The following is an 18,706-nucleotide window of genomic DNA, read 5'->3' as shown; positions in this document are numbered from 1 at the left end:
GAATGGATTAAGTACACAATACACTGTAGTAAATTCCCATAGTAAAGTATTCTTTTTGTATCTCCAGTGCTTAGCACAGTACCTGGAACATGGAAGGCACTTAATAAATGTTTATTGACCGACTGGTTTGGGCACACTTAGGAGTGTTGTGGGCCACTCCTCTGGCATTTAGAGCTCTTTACAATGTGACCTCTTCCTAAGTTTCCAGTCTTACACTCGATTCCCCTGCATGTACTGTACAATCTCATTATATATAAAGGCCTTCTGGCCTTTCCTTTCCCAAGACATTCCATCTCCTGTCTCTGTGCCTTTGCACTAGAATGGCCACCTTTCCTGGAGTCTTCTTCCTCTTCACCTCAGCCTCATAGTTTCTCTGTCTTCCTTCAAGATTGATCAGGTCCCACCTTCTGTAGGAAGCCTCTCTTGTTCTCCACCTGCTAGTGCCTTTGCCTCTAACAATACCTTCCATCTAGTCTATATCTTGTATATACTGCATTATTTACATGTTTACTTTCCCATTAGAATGTGAGTTTCTTCAGGGCAGGGACCTTTTACCTTTCTTTGCATCCTTCCTGCTTAGTACAGTCACTGGCTTAGAGTAGCTTCTTGTTGACTGACTCCATAGTCTATCCTCTGGGACCAAGCCAAATAAGGTATGACATGACTACCCTCCATATATTTAAAAACTGCTTACATGTCTCCCTTGAGTCTTCTGTTTTTGAGAATATATCCCCATTTTCTTCACTTGATTCTCAGGATGGTTCCAAGGACCCTCACCATCCTGGCTTCCCTTTTCCGGATACGTTCCAGTGTGTTGTACTCCCCAGAATGTGTTGTCCAGAATTAAACATATTACTCCAAGGTGGTCTGACTTTCTTTTTTTTTTTTTTTTTTTTTTGTGGGGCAATGGGGGTTAAGTGACTTGCCCAGGGTACTCCTGAATCCAGGGCCGGTGCTTTATCCACTGCACCACCTAGCCGCCCTGGTGGTCTACTTTCACCTCCTAGATAATCTACTTCATTATATGCTGAGCCAATTAGGTTTCTGGTTCTGTGTCAAAATGTTGATTCCTAGTGAATTTGTAGCCCACTAAAAGCCTTGGGTCTTTTTCATATGGAAGGCATCTGCCACTGCTTCGTCATTGTATTCTCATAAAAATGATTACCCAATCCATTTATCCTAAACAAATTTAATCTCCCTGTTACTCCCTTCCACACACCCCACACTCCAGACTCTGACATTCACTGGCTTGTGAATAGGCAAATCACTTAATCATTCTAAACATTAATTTCCTTTCCTGTAGAATTTGGATAATTATGTTTGAGCTACTTACCTCACAGCGATATTGTGAGTAAATTGCTTTGTGAACCTTGAAGTACTTTATTAATTTAATCTCTAATATAGTTTAAAGTAACCTTTGTGTTTTCTCTAACACTTTTCATAGGATTTTGTTTATTATGATTTAGCCTTCCTCACACCACTCTCACAGGTTTCTGCTACTATTTTTGTATGTATCCTCTATTATGTATCCATCCATATTTCATCTTAAAACCTGAATTTATGATAGAGCTTCTTCTTCTTTTTTTTTTTTTTGCGGGGCAAAGAGGGTTAAGTGACTTGCCCAGGGTCACACAGCTAGTAAGTGTCAAGTGTCTGAGGAAGGATTTGAACTCAGGTCCTCCTGAATTCAGGGCTGGTGCTTTATCCACTGTGCCACCTAGCTGCCCCTGATAGAGCTTCTTATCTACATGTTTTTTGAGATACTTTTGCCTTTTATTCTTCATTAGAATTGTAGAAAACTAGGTGGTGCAGTGGATAGAATGCTGGCCTTGGAGACAGGAAGACTCATGAGGAGTTCAAATATGACTGTAGACATATACTAGCTGTGTTACCCTCGGCAAGTCACTTGTTTGTCTCAGTTTCCTCATCTGTAAAATGAGCTGAAGAAGGAAATGACAAACCATTCCAGTATTTTTGCCAAGAAAATCCCACATGGGGTCATGAAGAATCAGACACAATTGAAAAATGACTGAACAATAAGAAAAAGTGTTGCATAAATTTCAGTTTTAAAATCTATCCTTTTTTAAAAAATTTATTTTATTTTTTTTTTTTAAAGTAAGGCAATTGGGGTTAAGTGACTTGCCCAGGGTCACACAGCTAGTAAGTGTTAAGTGTCTGAGGCCGGATTTGAACCCAGGTACTCCTGAATCCAGGGCCAGTGCTCTATCCACTGCACTATCTAGCTGCCCCTAAAATCTATCCTTTTTGAACCATTTCTTTTTAGTTTTTCCACCACTGGATATTAAATTTTTCTTTGATATTTTTGAAATATGATTTCCTAAAGCCTAAGATAAAGTCAGTGTCCTCTTCTGCCCAGTGCTCCCATTCCTTGTTATTACACATTTAAAGAGGAGGTACTTGCTTCCTTCCAAGGCTGTTGTCAGCTCCAACCAGTTTTTCTTTACTGGTCAAAATTAATTTCAAAGTTAAAGTTTTCTCCATTGCTTCTGCTACTCTCCTTGTGGGATAAGAACAACAACATTCCTTCATCTATAAAATGGATATATTAATACTTGCACTATATAATTCACAAGTTGTAAGGGATCAGATTCAGTGTTTGTAAAGCATCTTATAAACCATAAAATGCTAACTATGAGCTATCATCACTAGTACTTTTTTGCTACCATCACTAATATTATTATTATTATCTGTATCTTTGTCTCACTTGTGTGTCTAGATTGGGGATAACTAGGAAGAGCTAATACCTTGAAGGCCCCTAGTTAGGGAAGAATGCTCAGAGTGATTTAGAGCAGTAAACCCCATGAAGATTTTTCCAGAGGGCAGATGTGGAGAATATTTAAAGGGACCATATATAGCTTTACATTTGCCTTCCTAGGATCACAGGTCTAGAGCTGGAATTTCTGTTCCACTTTATAGATAAACAGCCTTAGAGAGACTAAGTCATATTGGTATTAAGTAGGAGAGCTAGAATTTGAGCCCTGGTTCCCTGACTCTAAATTCAGGACTCTTCACTGTACTATGGTGCATATAACTCCTCAGAAATGATTTTAAGCTTAAAAAATGTTTATCATTCTCTCAGGTTACTATTTTTTGTGCTTTTTCTCTACCTCTTATTATCTACCCATTCACATTGACCTAATTCCCCTTCAGCAGAGGAGAGATCTATGGAAGAAGGGAAGAAAGGGAGAGAAGAATAAAGAAAGGTATAAGTGGAGTTGGAAGTAGAAAAAAGGAAGGATAGAAGAAAGGGAGCATGGCATTAGGGAATAGAATAACAGAGGAAGGAGACTAAATTGATTTTTAGGAACAGGAAAAAAGATGATAAAGATGAGGAAAGAGTAGGAAGAAGGATTCTCTTTCTCCTCCCTTAAAGTGCCCCCACCTGGCTAGAATTCAGTGACTTCCTTCATACACTTTTTTCCTGATGGCAGGTGTTATATGAGGAATGCCGGATGGTTAACCTAACAGCTCCCTATGTATCTGGTTTCTTGGCATTTCGAGAAGTTCCATTCCTGGTGGATGCTATTCAGAGGTTACAGAAGAAAGATCCCAGTCTCATGCCCCAGGTACCTCTTTTCTTTTTTAAAAAAAATTAATTTTTTCCCCTAGTTATAGGTAAAAACCATTTTAAACATTCATTTTCTAAATTTTGAGTTCCAAATTCTCTCCTTCCCTCCTCCTTCATTGAGAAGACAAGCAATGTGATATGTTATACATGTGCAATCATGCAAAATATATTTCCATGTTAGTCATATTATGAAAGAAATCATAGTGGGTACCTCCTTTCTAAGAATGTTTACTCCTTTCCTTATTGGGAAGTGAGAAGGGGGGAGGACAGAAGGGACTGCCATTTAAAAGATCTATGCTGTTGTGACCTCCCCTTCTGTTCCCCCTTTACCCCCCCACCGCACCCCCTGGCCCCAAGCCCTTTTGATCCTAACCTTTGCCATTCTGTGCTCATGAGTTTGGCCCTCCTGTCTTAGAGCCTCATCAGTGGTAGTTCCACCGAGAATTAAATGGAGATTGGCACTATGAACAAGGGCAGCTAGGTGGTGCCTGGAGTCAGGAGGATCTGATTTCAAATCTGGCCTCTGACACTCACTAGTTGTGTGAACCTGATCAAATCACTTAACCCTGTTAGCCTCAGTTTCCATATCTGTCAAATGAGCTGGAGAAGGAAATGGCCAACCACTGAAGTATCTGTGCCAAGAAAACCCCAAATGGGGTCATGAGGAGTGAGACACAACTGAAAAATGATTGAACAATACCATGAACTGGCTGCTAAGAGTAACTTTGGAGAGCAAAATTCTGATAGAATGGCCTAGGATATGGAATAGCTAGAAATATGCTTAGGAGTTAAAATTCTTCCCTTCATGCTGCTCCTAAGAACAGCTCCTGACCTGCCCTGGTGACCATGCATCCTCCTGTATTTTTTCTAGGTCCTTCTTGTGGATGGAAATGGGGTACTCCATCACCGAGGTAATCCTAGAACTCAGGGGAGAGGGTTTGAGAAAGGGAATGGTGGAATAGGGAAGGGGGGTGGGGATTGTGACTATCTTCTTCACAGAGGGACTCTGCTTTTGTTTTTGAAAATCATCTTTAGGGCAGCTAGGTGGCACAGCAGATAAAGCACTGGTCCTGGACACAGGAAGACCTGAGTTCAAATCTGACCTCAGACACTTGACAGTTACTAGCTCTGTGACCCAGGGCAAGTCACTTAACCCTCATTGCCCTGCGCCCCCCCCCCCCAAATATTTATCAAGCATACTTCTATGGTCAGTATTCTCCTGGGGAGATACATTTGTGCCAGATAAATAGAAGAGGAGAAAAAAAAAATAAGGAAAGAAAATTGTGATCAGCCTTTGAGCTGACCTGTGTAGAAAGACAAAGATTTTAAGAGGTAGAGATAAGAAAGTGTTGTCTAGGTATGGGAATAAACAAAGGGAAATGGAATGTCAGGTTTGAGGGATAGCTGCTAGATCAGTTTGGCTGGAATGAAGTTTTTGAAGGAGAGAAAAGTGAAATAAGGCCGAAAAGGTTCAGGACCATATTGAAGAGAGTCTTAAACATCAGTCTTAAGTCGTTTGTATTTTATCCTATAGGAAATGGGGGGACCCACTAAATGTTTTTAAACAGGCTAGTGAGAGTCAGGTCTGTGCCTAAAGAAGATTGTTTTGGTACAGATGTGGAAGATGGATTGCAGAGGGGAGATGCTAGAATTGGGAAGCCCAAGTAGGAGGCCATGGCAGAGCCAACACAGTTTTAACTGCTGCAGTGTTTTCCATATATCCGGTCTCTGTTGTTCTTTTTGTGTGCTGTGCTTGCTCTTTAAGATTTTGTGGCTATATGTGCTACAGCACATATAGCTAACCTTCCTCCATGGATAGAAATGAATTTCTTTCTTTTGCTTGCTATGGAAAAAATATATAGATAGTAGCTATAATGCTAAGTTTAAGCCTTTTTCATTTTACCATTAGAAGACTAGTTCAAGTTTATGTCCCCTCCACTAGCACAAATGCAGAGTCCAAGGAGAAAGCAAGAATTCCTTAAAGCAAATACTGTTCCATTCTCCCTCAAGAAACAAACTTCAAATCTGCCCCATTGGCATTGGTCATGATAATTAGAGACAAAAAAGCCTCATCAGGATGCTTTATTTTCTCTTTACTTATGCAGTTTCATTGTTTTATTGATATCTCTGAACCGTGGGGAAGATTTCTCCCTGTTTCCATAATTGTGATAATGTTCAACTTAGCCCAAGTGAAGTAGTTTTCTTTGGAAAGGAAAAATAAAGGAAGGGTAAGAGATGATGGTAAAAAAAAAATTCTGAAAAACTTGTCAGTTAGGTAGAAGAAGAAAAATAGAGAACAGTGTCATGGAAACTGAGGGAGGAGAGATTGTTTAGGATGAGATACTTAAAAGTATCAAAAGCTGCAGAAGAGTCAGGGAGGATGAGGACAGAAAAAAGCCATTGGGTTTAGTTGAGATCTTGGAGCAAACAGTTTCCATTTTATGGTGGAGTTGGAAGCCAGAATGCAAGAGGCAAAGTGGGTGGTAAAGCAGTAGAAGCAGTGAATATAAAGAATGTGTTTCTTGGAGTAGGGCAGTGAATAGGAGGAAGTCCCTTTTCCCTCTATGGATGGGAGATTATTGAATATACTTTTGGACTTGATTGGTTCTGCTGAACTGCTATTTTTCTCTTTTTTATTCTTTGTAATAAAGATTGCTTTCTAGATGTGGGGAGGAGGGATACATTGGGAAAGAAGTGATGTAAAAACAAAAGATCTCCACTTTTTGATAAAGATGATATATATAGATCAGTCATTTGAGGGATGGCAGGATCAAATGAAGGTTTTTTTTGTTTTGTTTTTTGGGGTTTTTTTTGCGGGGCATTGGGGGTTAAGTGACTTGCCCAGGGTCACACAGCTAGTAAGTGTCAAGTGTCTGAGGCCAGATTTGAACTCAGGTACTCCTGAATCCAGGGCTGGTGCTTTATCCACTGCGCCACCTAGCCACCCCCCAAATGAAGGTTTTAAAAGAATGGTGTAAACCTGAGAGATTTTTAAGACAATTCAGAAAGACCGGAGAGATCAGAAAAACAAGAGCCTGAAAAATCAGTGTGGGTTAAGAATGTGATATGGAAGGGAAGAAGAAAGGGAGGAAATGACTTAGGGGTTACCAAGAAGTTGAAGTTCATTTGAAGCTAGTGTAAATTTATAATAAATCATTCATTCTGGTTTTGTGATATTCTTTAGCAGTACTTGCAGTCTAGGAACAAGAACAGAAAAAAAATCAACAGTAGGATTTTCTTAAAGGTGGGAATTGATAGGGCAAATTTAGCAGGGGAAATGGTTAGAGGACTTCTAGGATTCTAACAAAAACATTGTGGAAGTGGCTGACTATGGGGCCATATCTAGATACCAAAATACCCTAAACAAAAGTTTCTGTTCCTTTTCCTTTTTTTTTCTTTTTTTTCAGGGCAATGAGGGTTAAGTGACTTGCCCAGGGTCACACAGCTAGTAAGTGTCAAGAGTCTGAGTTCAGATTTGAACTCAGGTCTTTCTGAATCCAGGGCTGGTGCTTTATCCACTGCGCCACCTAGCTGCCCCCTCCTTTTCCTCTTCTGTCCCTTTCTTTTCTGTCCTTCCTTAGCCTCCCTCCTAAATGATCAACTTAATATTGATCTTCTTTACCCTTGGTGTGAGTCAGGCAGAGCTTAAAATAGTATTCAGGTAGTACTATCTCCCTAGCTCTGTGCCATAATCAGTATGCTTCTATTTTCTGCTTTATTAATAAAATTCTCAGGTGTCTTGGATTTACCTTTGACTATTGGATCATCTTTTCCCATCTCATAGCTAATTTGTAGACTGCTCTCATTTGCCATTCCCATCTCATGCCTCTTTTCTTTGTCTCGCTTGCTAGGGTTTGGAGTGGCCTGTCACATCGGCATCATTACAGATCTGCCTTGCATTGGGGTAGCCAAAAAACTCCTTCAGGTAGATGGGCTGAAGAATAATGACCTACACAAAGAGAAGGTAAGAATTAGGGACATGTTAGGATGATGAGATAACTCAGATACTGGGATGATCTGAGATTCTCAAGGGGGAGCCTTGTTATTGGGAGCTGGAGATACTGCCCAAAGATTGTATAGTATTACAGACTGGGGAATTCCTGGTTTCTGCTCTCAGCCTCTGTCTTCTGCTTTCTTTGCTGCTCCTTGCTTCTCTAAAAAACATAGAATGTTAGAACTGGAAGGGACCTTAGAAATCATCAAATCCAGGACCAGAGACGTGAACTTGCCCAAAGTCAATCAGCTAGTTTGTGGAGAAGCTGGGCCTAGAGTCTGGGTCAGCCACCTCAAGCCAGTGTTCTTCCTTGTCCACTCTCCCAAGAAGAGGCTTGTGTATTATCAGAGAATGCTTCTGCCTCCTGACCCATGTTTTCCTGTGAAGTGGCTCCTGGCTGACAGGGACGGGAGCAGGTCATTTCCCCTCCTCTCCTTTCCTGGGCTTCACTTTAGGGCCCTTTGAAATCCTTTCCCTATTCTGGACTCTAAAACATGTCCCTAAAGATCCTGGCTCTTAATCAGTCAACAAGCTTTTATTAAGAATCCTCTGTGTTCTAGGTGCTCTACTACATCCTGGTGATAGACAAAAGTGAAGTAGTCCCTGCTTCCAAGGAGCTTGCATTTTGTTAGGGGAGAATACATATCTATATACAGGATATACACAAAATATGTATATTTTTGGGGACAGAATCATATCTTTGGAGTGTGAGGAGACTTAAGAAGGGTCTTCAGAATAGCCTCCTTATTTATAAATAATGAAGCAGATCTAGAAAAGTTAAATGACTTCCCCACGGTCACACAGCCAGTAAATCCTCTACCTCTAAGTTGTCCACTTTCTGCTCTGGAAAGGCTTTAGCTGAATCTGAGGGGAAACAAAGGATTCTAAGAGGGAGAGATGAGGTAGCGCATCCCTCTAAGCATGGAGTACAGGCAGAGCAGAGGCATGGAGATGGGAGATTCAGCGTCAAGTGTGAGGAATGATAAGAAGGCCAGTTTGACAGGGTGGAAGAGTGTGGAAAGAAGAGAAATGTTAAAGTCTGGGGAGGTAGCTTAGGGCCAAGTGGTAAAGCACTTTAAAAGCCAGATGACTTTATTATTTTGTCCGTAAAGTAACAGAGAGTACTGAAATTTATTAAGTAGGAGAATGACATGGTCAGGAAAAACCATTTGGCAGCTGTGTTGTGGATGGATTGGAGAGGGGAAAGACAATGATGAGAAGGAGGTTGTAAAAGCCGGAGGGAAAGCTGATGAGGGCCTGAACTAGGGTGGTGGCCATGCAAGGGGGAGAAGGGGGTAGATGTGAGAGAGGCTGTGGGGACAGAAATGACAAGGTGTGGCAACTGAATGGTAGGCAGTAGGGTGAGGGAGAGGGAGGAGTCAGCGGTGGCCCCAAGGCTGTGACGAGATGATTGGAAGGATGGCTGTGGTGCCCTTGATAGGAACAGGGAAGTTCAGAAGAGTGGTAGATTTGGGGAGAAGATTATAATGAATTGTTTTGTACATGCTGTGCTTGAGATGTCCATAGGAATCCAGTTTTAAATGTCTAGTGGGCAATGGGCGATGCAGGACTAAAACTCTGGAGGGAGGTTGGGGATGAATCGGAGAGTCATCTCCATATAGAGACATAATTAAAGGCATGGAGGCTGAGGAGTTCACCAAGTAAGAGACTGTAGGAAGAGAAGAGAGGACAGGACAAAGTCTTGGGATACACCCACAGTTAGGGATGTGATGTGGGTGACAGTCCAGCAAAGGAGATTGAGGAATATTCAGCTAGTTAGGAGGAAAACAAAAGATTAAATGTCACAGTGACCCAGAGAAGAGAGGGAACCCATTGGTCAACAGTGTCTTATGCTGCTGAGAGGTCAAGAAAGGAAGACGAGAAAAAAATCCTATTGGACTTGGTTGTTAAGGAATCATTAGTAGCTTCAGAGAGAACAGCTTCTGTTGAATAAATGTGGAAGTTGAGATTCTGAATCAAAATATCTTGACCAGGACTTTGTGAGGCCCAGGAGTCATTTTGATAGTTTAAAAACTATTCTATTTTTCTAAGTAATTCTTTACCCTTTATTTCTCACTGTTTATTACCTCCCTTTCCCAGTTAAACCCATTTTCAACCTACTTCAACCAAGTAATTGTCCACAAAATTTCATATCCTTGTTTTCTAGATCCAGCACCTAAAGATGGGAGGAGACACCTTTCCTTTGATGGGTGACTCAGGTACCATCTTGGGAATGGTGAGTCAGTGGGGTTCCTTTTCCCTACCTAATCTGGGACCCTTCCTCTGAGATAACATCTGGGATGGAAGCCCCCTAAATCAGAGAGCCATGTGACCAAGTGAGGAAACCATAAAAGACCTACTAGTAAAGGAAGCTTTGTTTATTTTAGGCAGTTCTGAGTTAGGAAAACAGAAAGTCCTGTTTTTTTGTTTTTGTTTTTTTAAATTAAAAAACCCTTTCTTCTCTATTAACCTAACATCATTCCTGCTTACTCTCTTCTTTCCAGATACCAACCCTTGCCCACAGGGTGATGTCTGTCTAAATCAACTAGAGATATTCATACATATTTTCTTTGTTTATGTGTTATTATGAGGGTCCTTTGTATAACTGACCTCTTCCAAAAACACACAGAGATTGTCATAGAATCTTTGCCAGAGAAGACAGTTCAGGAGCCAGGAGCCAGCATGTTTGTGCTGAGAGGCAGTTCTGTCATGCCCTCTCCCTATTCTTTCATGTGATGCCAAGAATCCATTTTCAAATCCTCCAGCTAGTGGGATTGGTACCAAGCCCCTTGGTCTTTGCTGCTGGCCCTTGCTAGGCAGGAGTGGCCCAATTTCTCCTCCTATTTCGCAGGCCTTGAAGAGTCACAGCAAGAGCAGCAAGCCTCTGTATGTCTCTGTGGGTCACAAAGTGAGTCTGGAGGCTGCAGTCCGCCTCATCCAAACCTGCTGCAGATACCGGATCCCCGAGCCCATTCGCCAGGTGAGCAGGAGCCAGAAGGAGGTCATGACTAAGGGAGAGATGGAGGGGCAGGACATTCAGTGGTTATTTAATGGAATTGAATTGTTGAGGCCACAGGACAAGGCCAGCAACTGTATTCCTAGGACTAGGGTGTGTATGCACCAGGAAAAAAGAAAACAATTCCAATTCCTAAACTCACTGTAGAGGTGGTAGCACGACTGAGATAAGTTCTGGGTCTTTAAGTCTTACCTATGATTTCAAGATCTAGAGAGGGAGAGTCCAGGTCCTACTTGTGTCTCTACCCCCTGCATACATGAATGAAGGACTGAATGAATGAAGGAAGGAAAAAGCATTTTGCTAAGCCTGATGGGGATAAAAATATAAAAGCAAAGATTATCATTATCCTCAAGGAGTTTTTATTATAATGGAAAGATATATAAGGGGGTGGTGGCTAGGGAGGTGTACCCTCAAAATTACTAGGATAGTGAGTGAAGCCATAGGAGAATGGACTGACAAACTCCTTTCAGAAACAAGAGCAGAACTGATTTCAAATTGTAAAGCCAAGAAGCATTTTTTAAGTGCCTCCTGTGTGCCAGATGTGGGCAGCTAGATGGCACAATGGCTAAGTGCCAGGCCTGGAGTCAGGAAGGCTCATCTTCCTGAGTTCAAATCTTGCCTCAGATACTTACTATCTGTGTGACCCTGGGCAAGTCACTTAACTCTGTTTGCCTCAGTTTCCTCATCTGTAAAAATGAGCTGAAGAAGGAAATGGCAAACACCTCCAGTATCTTTGCCAAAGAAAACCCCAAATGAGGTCACAAAGAGTTGGACATAACTGAAACAACTGAACAACAACAAAATGTGCCAGATACTGTGTTAAACCGTGGGAATACAAAGAAAGGCAAAAGACAGTCTGTTCTCACGGAGCTCACAATCTAACGGGGGAAAACATATAAACAACTCTACAAGCACTATATCTATATCTCTTTGTTAAGGTATATACATATATATCTATATAGATATATCTGTCTGTATCTATCCCTATCTATCTATCTATCTATCTATCTATCTATCTATCTATCTATCTATCTACCTATCTATCAGATAAATTGGAGCTAATCTCAGAGTGAAGGCACTAGCATAAGGAAGATCTGGAAAGACTTCTTGCAGAGGGTAAGACTTTAGCAGACACTTAGAGAAAGCCAGGAAGCAGAAATGAGGAGGGAGAGAGTTCCAGGAATGAGGGACAGCCATTGATCAGGGGCAGCTAGGTGGCCCAGTGAATAAAGCACGGGCCCTGGAGTCCGGAGGACCTGAGTTCAAATCCGGCCTCAGACACTTGATATTTACTAGCTGTGTAACCCTAGGCAAGTCACTTAACCCTAATTGCCTCAAAGAAAAAAAGAATTAAAGCCTTAGTTGATTGTCTGTTGAATTCCCTGAAGAGGCTGTTCCACATCTTCTCTTCTTTCCCCAAGCCTCCCACAACACTCCATGGCCTGTCAGCTGAGTACCTTTCCTTATATTTTACCAAGAAAAGATAAAAGTGAGGCCATTGGACATGCAATGTCTCCAGACCCCTTCTCTACATCGCAAAAGCATCTGACATTATTCCCCTCCTTTATTTTAGTCTCTGACGAAAAGGTGGCTGTTTTCCCCAAGGCCCACATTCCCATGTTAACTGTAGGTCCCTGTTGCCTTCTCTTAATAGAGTGTCCCCATTATCATCCTCTTCTCTCAGTAATCTTCACTCTCTCCCTGTAAACTGGTTTGTTCCCTGCTGCCTAAAAATATGCTGAAGAACTTAAAGAAAAGATTCAGTTGACCTTACCATGCCCTCAAGGCTATCTACAAATTTTACCTTCACTTTTTCTCATTCTTCAGTCCTTTACAATTTGGCTTCCAACTAAGTCATCACCCATAGCACATTCTTAACTGTGGGTTTGCCTTATTGTTTGACCCCACTATACACACATGTCTAGGCACAGGTTATCTTGCTTTCAGAGGGTATAGAAATTCCTAGTCATTTCATTGTCCCTAATAGACCATGATTTGCTCTTAATTTCCTATTGCTTGGGGCCTGAGCCCTTGGATTAGTGTTTATTTGCTTATCATAATGATTTTCATGTGATTTATATGTTGTTCATTTAAAAGCAAAATGCATAGAAATCCTTTTAATCCCTGTTCTTTTCCCTTACCGATTTTCTTTGACTTCTAAGTAATGTATGAAGACCCTGCATGGAAAAATCTATTGTTGGATTCTGCATAGACACATTCAGTCTAAGCTATAACACAAGGCAATAATACCAACAGAAGTTAAAATCCTGATTATTTTTTTTTCCCACTGCTCTGGGAGCTCTATTGAAGCTGTGGGCTTTTCCTTCCTGCAGGCTGCTACTGTGAGAATCATCCTCCAGGTGGCAGTACCAGCTCACTGTCAGGATCTTCAGTGCTTTGAGCAATGAATGAGTTGGGGAGCCAGAGGTAGTGTAAAGAGCACTGGGTTTTGGGCCTGAAAACTGAGCCAGGAGCTTAAGTCCAGTTATGTGCTCTTGCGAGCAGTTCAGGCTTCCTCCAGTCCGTGCTGTATCTCATCCAAACTGGAGGAATTTAGGGGTGAGAGTTCCAGGTATCTAAACACCTCACAAAGCTCGCTTTGTCAACATCTTCCTGCCTGTAACCATACTCACCCTCATCTCGATTCACTCAACTTTTCTTTCTTCCCTTGCAGTGTCATTATTCTCTTTACCTATAGACTTTCCATTCTTTGCCATTCTCCCATTTCCCTCTACCCCTCCCTTACCCCATCTTCCTCTACCACTCCTTATTTTCCCCACCTACCCACACCCATTTTATGCCCAGTACTAAATACTTTTGCCATTCCACCATTGGTTTCATTAGTCTAAAAACAATGATGTCATTGTTGCCTAAATTCTTGCTGGTGTTAACTGTAACTGCCTTTAGTTAGTTATACCTAACTTTTCCAGGGGCCTGCTCTCCATTTTGTTTTTTTTTGTGCAGGGCAATGAGAGTTAAGTGACTTTCCCAGGGTCACACAGCTAGTAAATGTCAAGTGTCTGAGGCCAGATTTGAACTCAGGTCCTCCTGAATCCAGGGCCAGTGCTTTATCCACTTCGTCACCTAGCTGCCCCCTACTCTCCATTTTGTTTTTGTTTTTTGGGGGCAATGAGGGCTAAGTGACTTGCCCAAGGTCACACAGCTAGTGTCAAGTGTCTGAGGCTGGATTTGAACTCAGGTCCTCCTGAATCCAAGGCCAGTGCTTTATCCACTGCGCCACCTAGCTGCCCCTCTACTCTCTATTTTGTATGACCAACTTAGGGCCATAGGAAAGTGTGGTCTAAGCGTTTGGATTCAGGGATTCTAGTTTCTCTTTTGCCAATGATTTGCTGTATGAAGTTGAATAAGACTCTTCTTTCTGAGGCTCAGGTCACCCATCCTTTGAAAGCATGATTCCTGCTTTCGAGGTAGATTGAGATTCTGCAAAATGTTTTAAGTATCTTGTTTCAAGGGGAAAGGGAAACTCAGCTACTCATTAAGTAAGAGTCCATATGATTTCTGTTCTATTTTAGGAGCTTTAGAGTGGGAGGTAAAGCATATAGGATACAGAGTCCTTGCCCTTGGGAGACTGCATTTATTTGCAAAGTTAGAGTGTGATGACAAATTAATACTTAGGTCCCAACTTTTTTGTTTTGTTTTGTTTTGTTTTTTTTTAGTGAGGCAATTGGGGTTAAGTGACTTGCCCAGGGTCACACAGCTAGTAAGTGTTAAGTGTCTGAGGCCGGATTTGAACCCAGGTACTCCTGACTCCAGGGCTGGTGCTCTATCCACTGCGCCACCTAGCTGCCCCTGGTCCCAAATTTTAACCCCTTTTGTTCTCAACTCCATTCCATTCCAAAAAAAAAAGTTAACATGATCAAGTTCCACCTTCAAAAGGAGATAATTCTGTGTAGAGTAAAATGGACATGATAGACTATGTTTTGTATTTTTCTTCCCTTTACTCTTTTTTTGTTTTGTTTTGTTTTGTTTTTTTGCAGGCTTAAGTGACTTGCCCAGGGTCACACAGCTAGTAAGTGTCAAGTGTCTGAGGCTGGATTTGGACTCAGGTCCTCCTGAATCCAGGATCACTGCTTTATCCACTGTGCCACCTAGCTGCCCCCTCTTCCCTTTATTCTTGACATGATCCATTTCCCTTTACTCTTAACAAACCTGCTCCAAAGTGATGAAAGCTTGGGAGTTTGGGGGGTTTGTTTTGTAATATTTTATTTTTTTTGAGAAGCAGGAAGGAAAGACAGGGAAAAAACTTTAATTTTCTCTCTAACTTTCCATTGCCCCAATCAAGCCTCTGCTAGCTGTCCCCATCAAGTCTCAAAACAAATCTGGACCTCTCCTTTCTTATTACCCCTCATTGGTAGCCTCTTGATCTGCACTGTGGAAAGGGAAAAGAACTGGAGACTGTATCTGTCTTTTGCGCTACTTAATTGTTTCTGTCTTATAAAAGAGAGAGGTGTAATGGGAAATGCTTGTCCCTGTTGTATAATGACTTGAATCTTGCAAAGATGCCTATCTGCCCCTTTACCCTTTCCATTTCAAAAAGTCTGAATAAGATCCAGTCTTCCATTCTACCTTTCCATATCCCTCTCCTCTAAACTCCATTTTTTCTCTCTTACCCTCTGAAAATAAATCTAGTCTTGGGGGATTTACCACACTTCTGTTAGCTACCCTGTCAATTAATCATGCAGTCCCTAAATTGTTCTAAGTACAATCAAAGCTTAGAATCTTATAGACTTATTTAGTAGAGAGTCTTTAGAACCAAGACTAGGGAACTAGGAGGAAGGAAAGCACACATCTTTAAAGAGGTGACCTAAACCCTTTAGTCCCAGATTAGACCAGTTCTTACCCTCACTTTCACCAAGGGCTCTTCAGATCTGATGTAGCATGATTTAGAACCATTTTCGCTTTACCATAGTTGCTCTGGACTAGAGTATAAAGCTTCCCCATTAAACTGACCTCTAAGGGCTTAGGGAGGCTATCCAGAACCATACCTAGGAATTTTTGTACCTGAGACAATTTAGTTTGATTAAGTGATACATGGCAACAGCAGAGAAAACAGAGGAAATGGTCTATATCAAGGTCAAATCCTTGTCTTCACACGAGTTGCAGGAGGACTACTATAGGTATGGGGTCCTAGAGCTGAGTGCCTGAGGACCCTAGCCAAGGGAGGATCATAAAGCAAATTGTAGAGATGCAGTCACCACAGGGAAGAAGTAGACCTTCCCAACTGTTAAGGGCTAAAATTCTAGCTAAACTATCTAAAATATCTAAGGAGTGGTCGCCAATAAATTATAAGCTTTAGCAAGAGTTAGACTTTTAAGCATTTATTAAGGAGAATAAGAATTTGGTAAAGAGAGAGAGAAAGGGCTAGATTCCTATCTATGAAAGGAAAAGGACATTTCTCGCTCCCTTCTCCACCAACGTCCTGAGGAAAAAGCCCCAGTCAGAGCGCCAAGCTCCCCCCTTCTTCCTCCCACCAGCAAACGTCACTTCTTGATACCAAAGAAAAGACTCCTTCACTTCATGGCAGAACTTTCCTATAGTAAGTCTCCAGTAGGTGGCGGCATTCCAATCATTACAGTCCCCCCTTTGTTTCCTCAAGAAACGGGGCGTTTCCTTGATGAAACGGTCAAAGATAATAGAATATAATAGCCTATGCTAACCAACAATTTGTTAATAACAATATAGAAAAGGAAGAGAGGAAAGTTTTGTCCAGAGGGGCAATTTTTTGTCCTCATGAACTGAAGCTTTGACATTGGTGTTGCAAAGGGAGGGCCTCTGCAGAGAGTACATGTTACAGATGGTGTATATTGTAACAGAAAGAGAAAAGAGAAACAACAACAACAACAACAACAACAACAACAACAACAAAACTGTTCATTTAAAGTCTCTGAAAGTCTTTTCTTAGGTGTCCTCTAGGTGTAGTCGTGGAATGAAGTCTTTTCAGGGGTTGATGTGTGGATGCTGGTAATCAGCCAGGAAAATTTCTAACAAAATTGAGCTTAACACAACTTTAAAATAGCTTTGCCAATAATCAAATCAAACAATGAAAGTTCTCAAAAACATGTCTAAGGGAATACAGAATCTTAGTTGTTACACATGAAACATATCATAAAACAAAAATGGAAGCATTCTTTAAAATTAATATTACTGTAGTCCCCCCTTATGGAGGGTAAATTGAGAAGACAATTGCTGCGATATTAATTTCTAAAAATAATTTTTATCTTTGTTTAATCACTTTTTGCATCATCTGCCTAATTATCCTCATGCCATTATGAGAAATTAAAAAATCTAATATAATTTGTAACAGATGTCAAGGCCAAATTCAACAGTGTATTTATCATGACACCTGAGGTAATTATGGGGGTTACCATAAAAGAACAGAGAAATGATGGGATATGAACATTCCTACACTTGAGCAATGTATACTGCCCATGAAGTATGCCAGGCCTAAAATAGGTGGGTGGAATATATGTCCATGCCACTGAACATATTGGAGGAAACTGAGTCAGACTTAATCAGATGCATGGGATTGAGATGTCCATGGCATCAGGCATATAGGAGGGGGCCTAGAAGCCAGGTGAAGAATGAGATGGGTGGGATGAATACTTCCAGCCATCTGTACAATATTGTGGGGGAAAAATAAAATAAAATATTAAACCAAGAGAATCCAACCTCAACATTTGTCAAAAGCCGTTCCCTCGGCCATACCTTGACTTCATGCATGTCTCCCCTCATGTAACAGTTCAATGTCTGCTCTTTGCATGTATTCCTTTTGGGATTGGATGGCATCTTGGCCAACTGGCATCTGATAACTCAGAATAAAGGCAATTAATGTCTTAAATGATAAGTTCCCATAATCCAAGTCTCATATGGATTTAAAAATTGAGGATAATAAATGATTGCAAAAAATGTGACTACATACATCTTAACTCAGAATATAATATACAATTATGCAACGATTTCAAATAATGCCTTTTTTTTTACTAAGTATACAATTACTTTTGTGAAAAATCGGAACACATTTAAATACAAGTTAAAGCACAACACAATCTCAAAGAAAACTTTTTTTTTTAAATAAAGAAAACTTTTACAAATGTTCCCCTCTTTTTTTAAAATATGCTTATCAAAAATAATACTTCTAGAATAAATTTACACTTGCTATGGCAACCAATTTGCCAGGGAAATGCTTTAAAGAGTTTGATCAAATAATCAGTTGAGAGAAAAAAATAACAAAAACAAACAACTCAGAATATGGGAGCACAATACTCCTAGAATTAACATTGTATTATGAAATCAAAACCATCTTGCAATGTTTCAAAATTAGATAGATGAATGAATAGAAGAAAACACACATGGAACAATAAAAGACAATGAAATTCAAACTAGGGAAATCTAAATGAATATGAACTTAATAAGAGTATTATAAAATATAAACTTGATCACATGACTATAAAAGCTTTACAAATATTCTCCTTGTTTTAAAAACTAAGTATAAAACACAATCTCAAAAGCATGAAAATAAACCCATACCATTAATTTCAAAATATATATGTAATAGCATATAGAAATCCTATGTAACCTCTGAACTGACATTAATACTCCGAGTAAGGTTAGAACACTTTTGATTCCAATATCTAAAATCCCTAATACTCATATCAATACCTTGCTGTTTACTTCTACATTTCTGTAAAATATGTATGCTTCCATGGCAAAAAAAGCAGAGTCTTGAACTACGATTGTCATTCTTATTCAGCTGGACTTAAGCTCCTGGCTCAGTTTTTCTTCTTTAACCTCTCTATATTGTCTGTTGGTCCTTTCATAATACAAATGCTTTAGAAGGTTACTAATTAAAGACAAAAGCAGATTAGCAAAATTATGAACAAAACGAGCATATCTGGAACTTAAAGGGCTTTCTAAGGTTGTCTCAGAAGCACAGCCTGGCTGGGGAAGGACTGAACCTGTAGCTGCAAATGCAGGTAGAGAAAGCTGTGCATGGGCATTAGATCTCTGGACTTCCCAGGCAGAGGAAGCAATGGGCTTGACCATGGGAGGAGTAGAAGGTGGAGTCTGGAGAGGAGGGGAGGGACCA

At 40.6% G+C, this 18,706-nt stretch overlaps 1 protein-coding gene across 4 annotated transcripts in view; it reads left to right on the top strand.

Moving 5' to 3' along the window:
- ENDOV (endonuclease V) overlaps positions 1–18,706 on the top strand; it is a 50,947-nt gene that overhangs the window by 13,760 nt on the left and 18,481 nt on the right. For all 4 annotated transcript variants that reach the window (XM_043999310.1, XM_043999307.1, XM_043999309.1 and 1 more), the window contains 5 exons: positions 3,453–3,587; positions 4,461–4,500; positions 7,441–7,553; positions 9,751–9,819; positions 10,435–10,563. In XM_043999310.1, the coding sequence (XP_043855245.1) occupies positions 3,474–3,587; positions 4,461–4,500; positions 7,441–7,553; positions 9,751–9,819; positions 10,435–10,563 (465 nt within the window). In that variant the 5' untranslated portion in view covers positions 3,453–3,473. The remainder of the gene's footprint in view (positions 1–3,452; positions 3,588–4,460; positions 4,501–7,440; positions 7,554–9,750; positions 9,820–10,434; positions 10,564–18,706) is intronic.

Source organism: Dromiciops gliroides, chromosome 4, assembly GCF_019393635.1.
Source record: "Dromiciops gliroides isolate mDroGli1 chromosome 4, mDroGli1.pri, whole genome shotgun sequence".
Lineage (NCBI taxonomy): Eukaryota > Metazoa > Chordata > Mammalia > Microbiotheria > Microbiotheriidae > Dromiciops > Dromiciops gliroides.
Note: the sequence above shows the minus strand (reverse complement) of the source record. Positions and strands in the feature narration are given on the sequence as shown.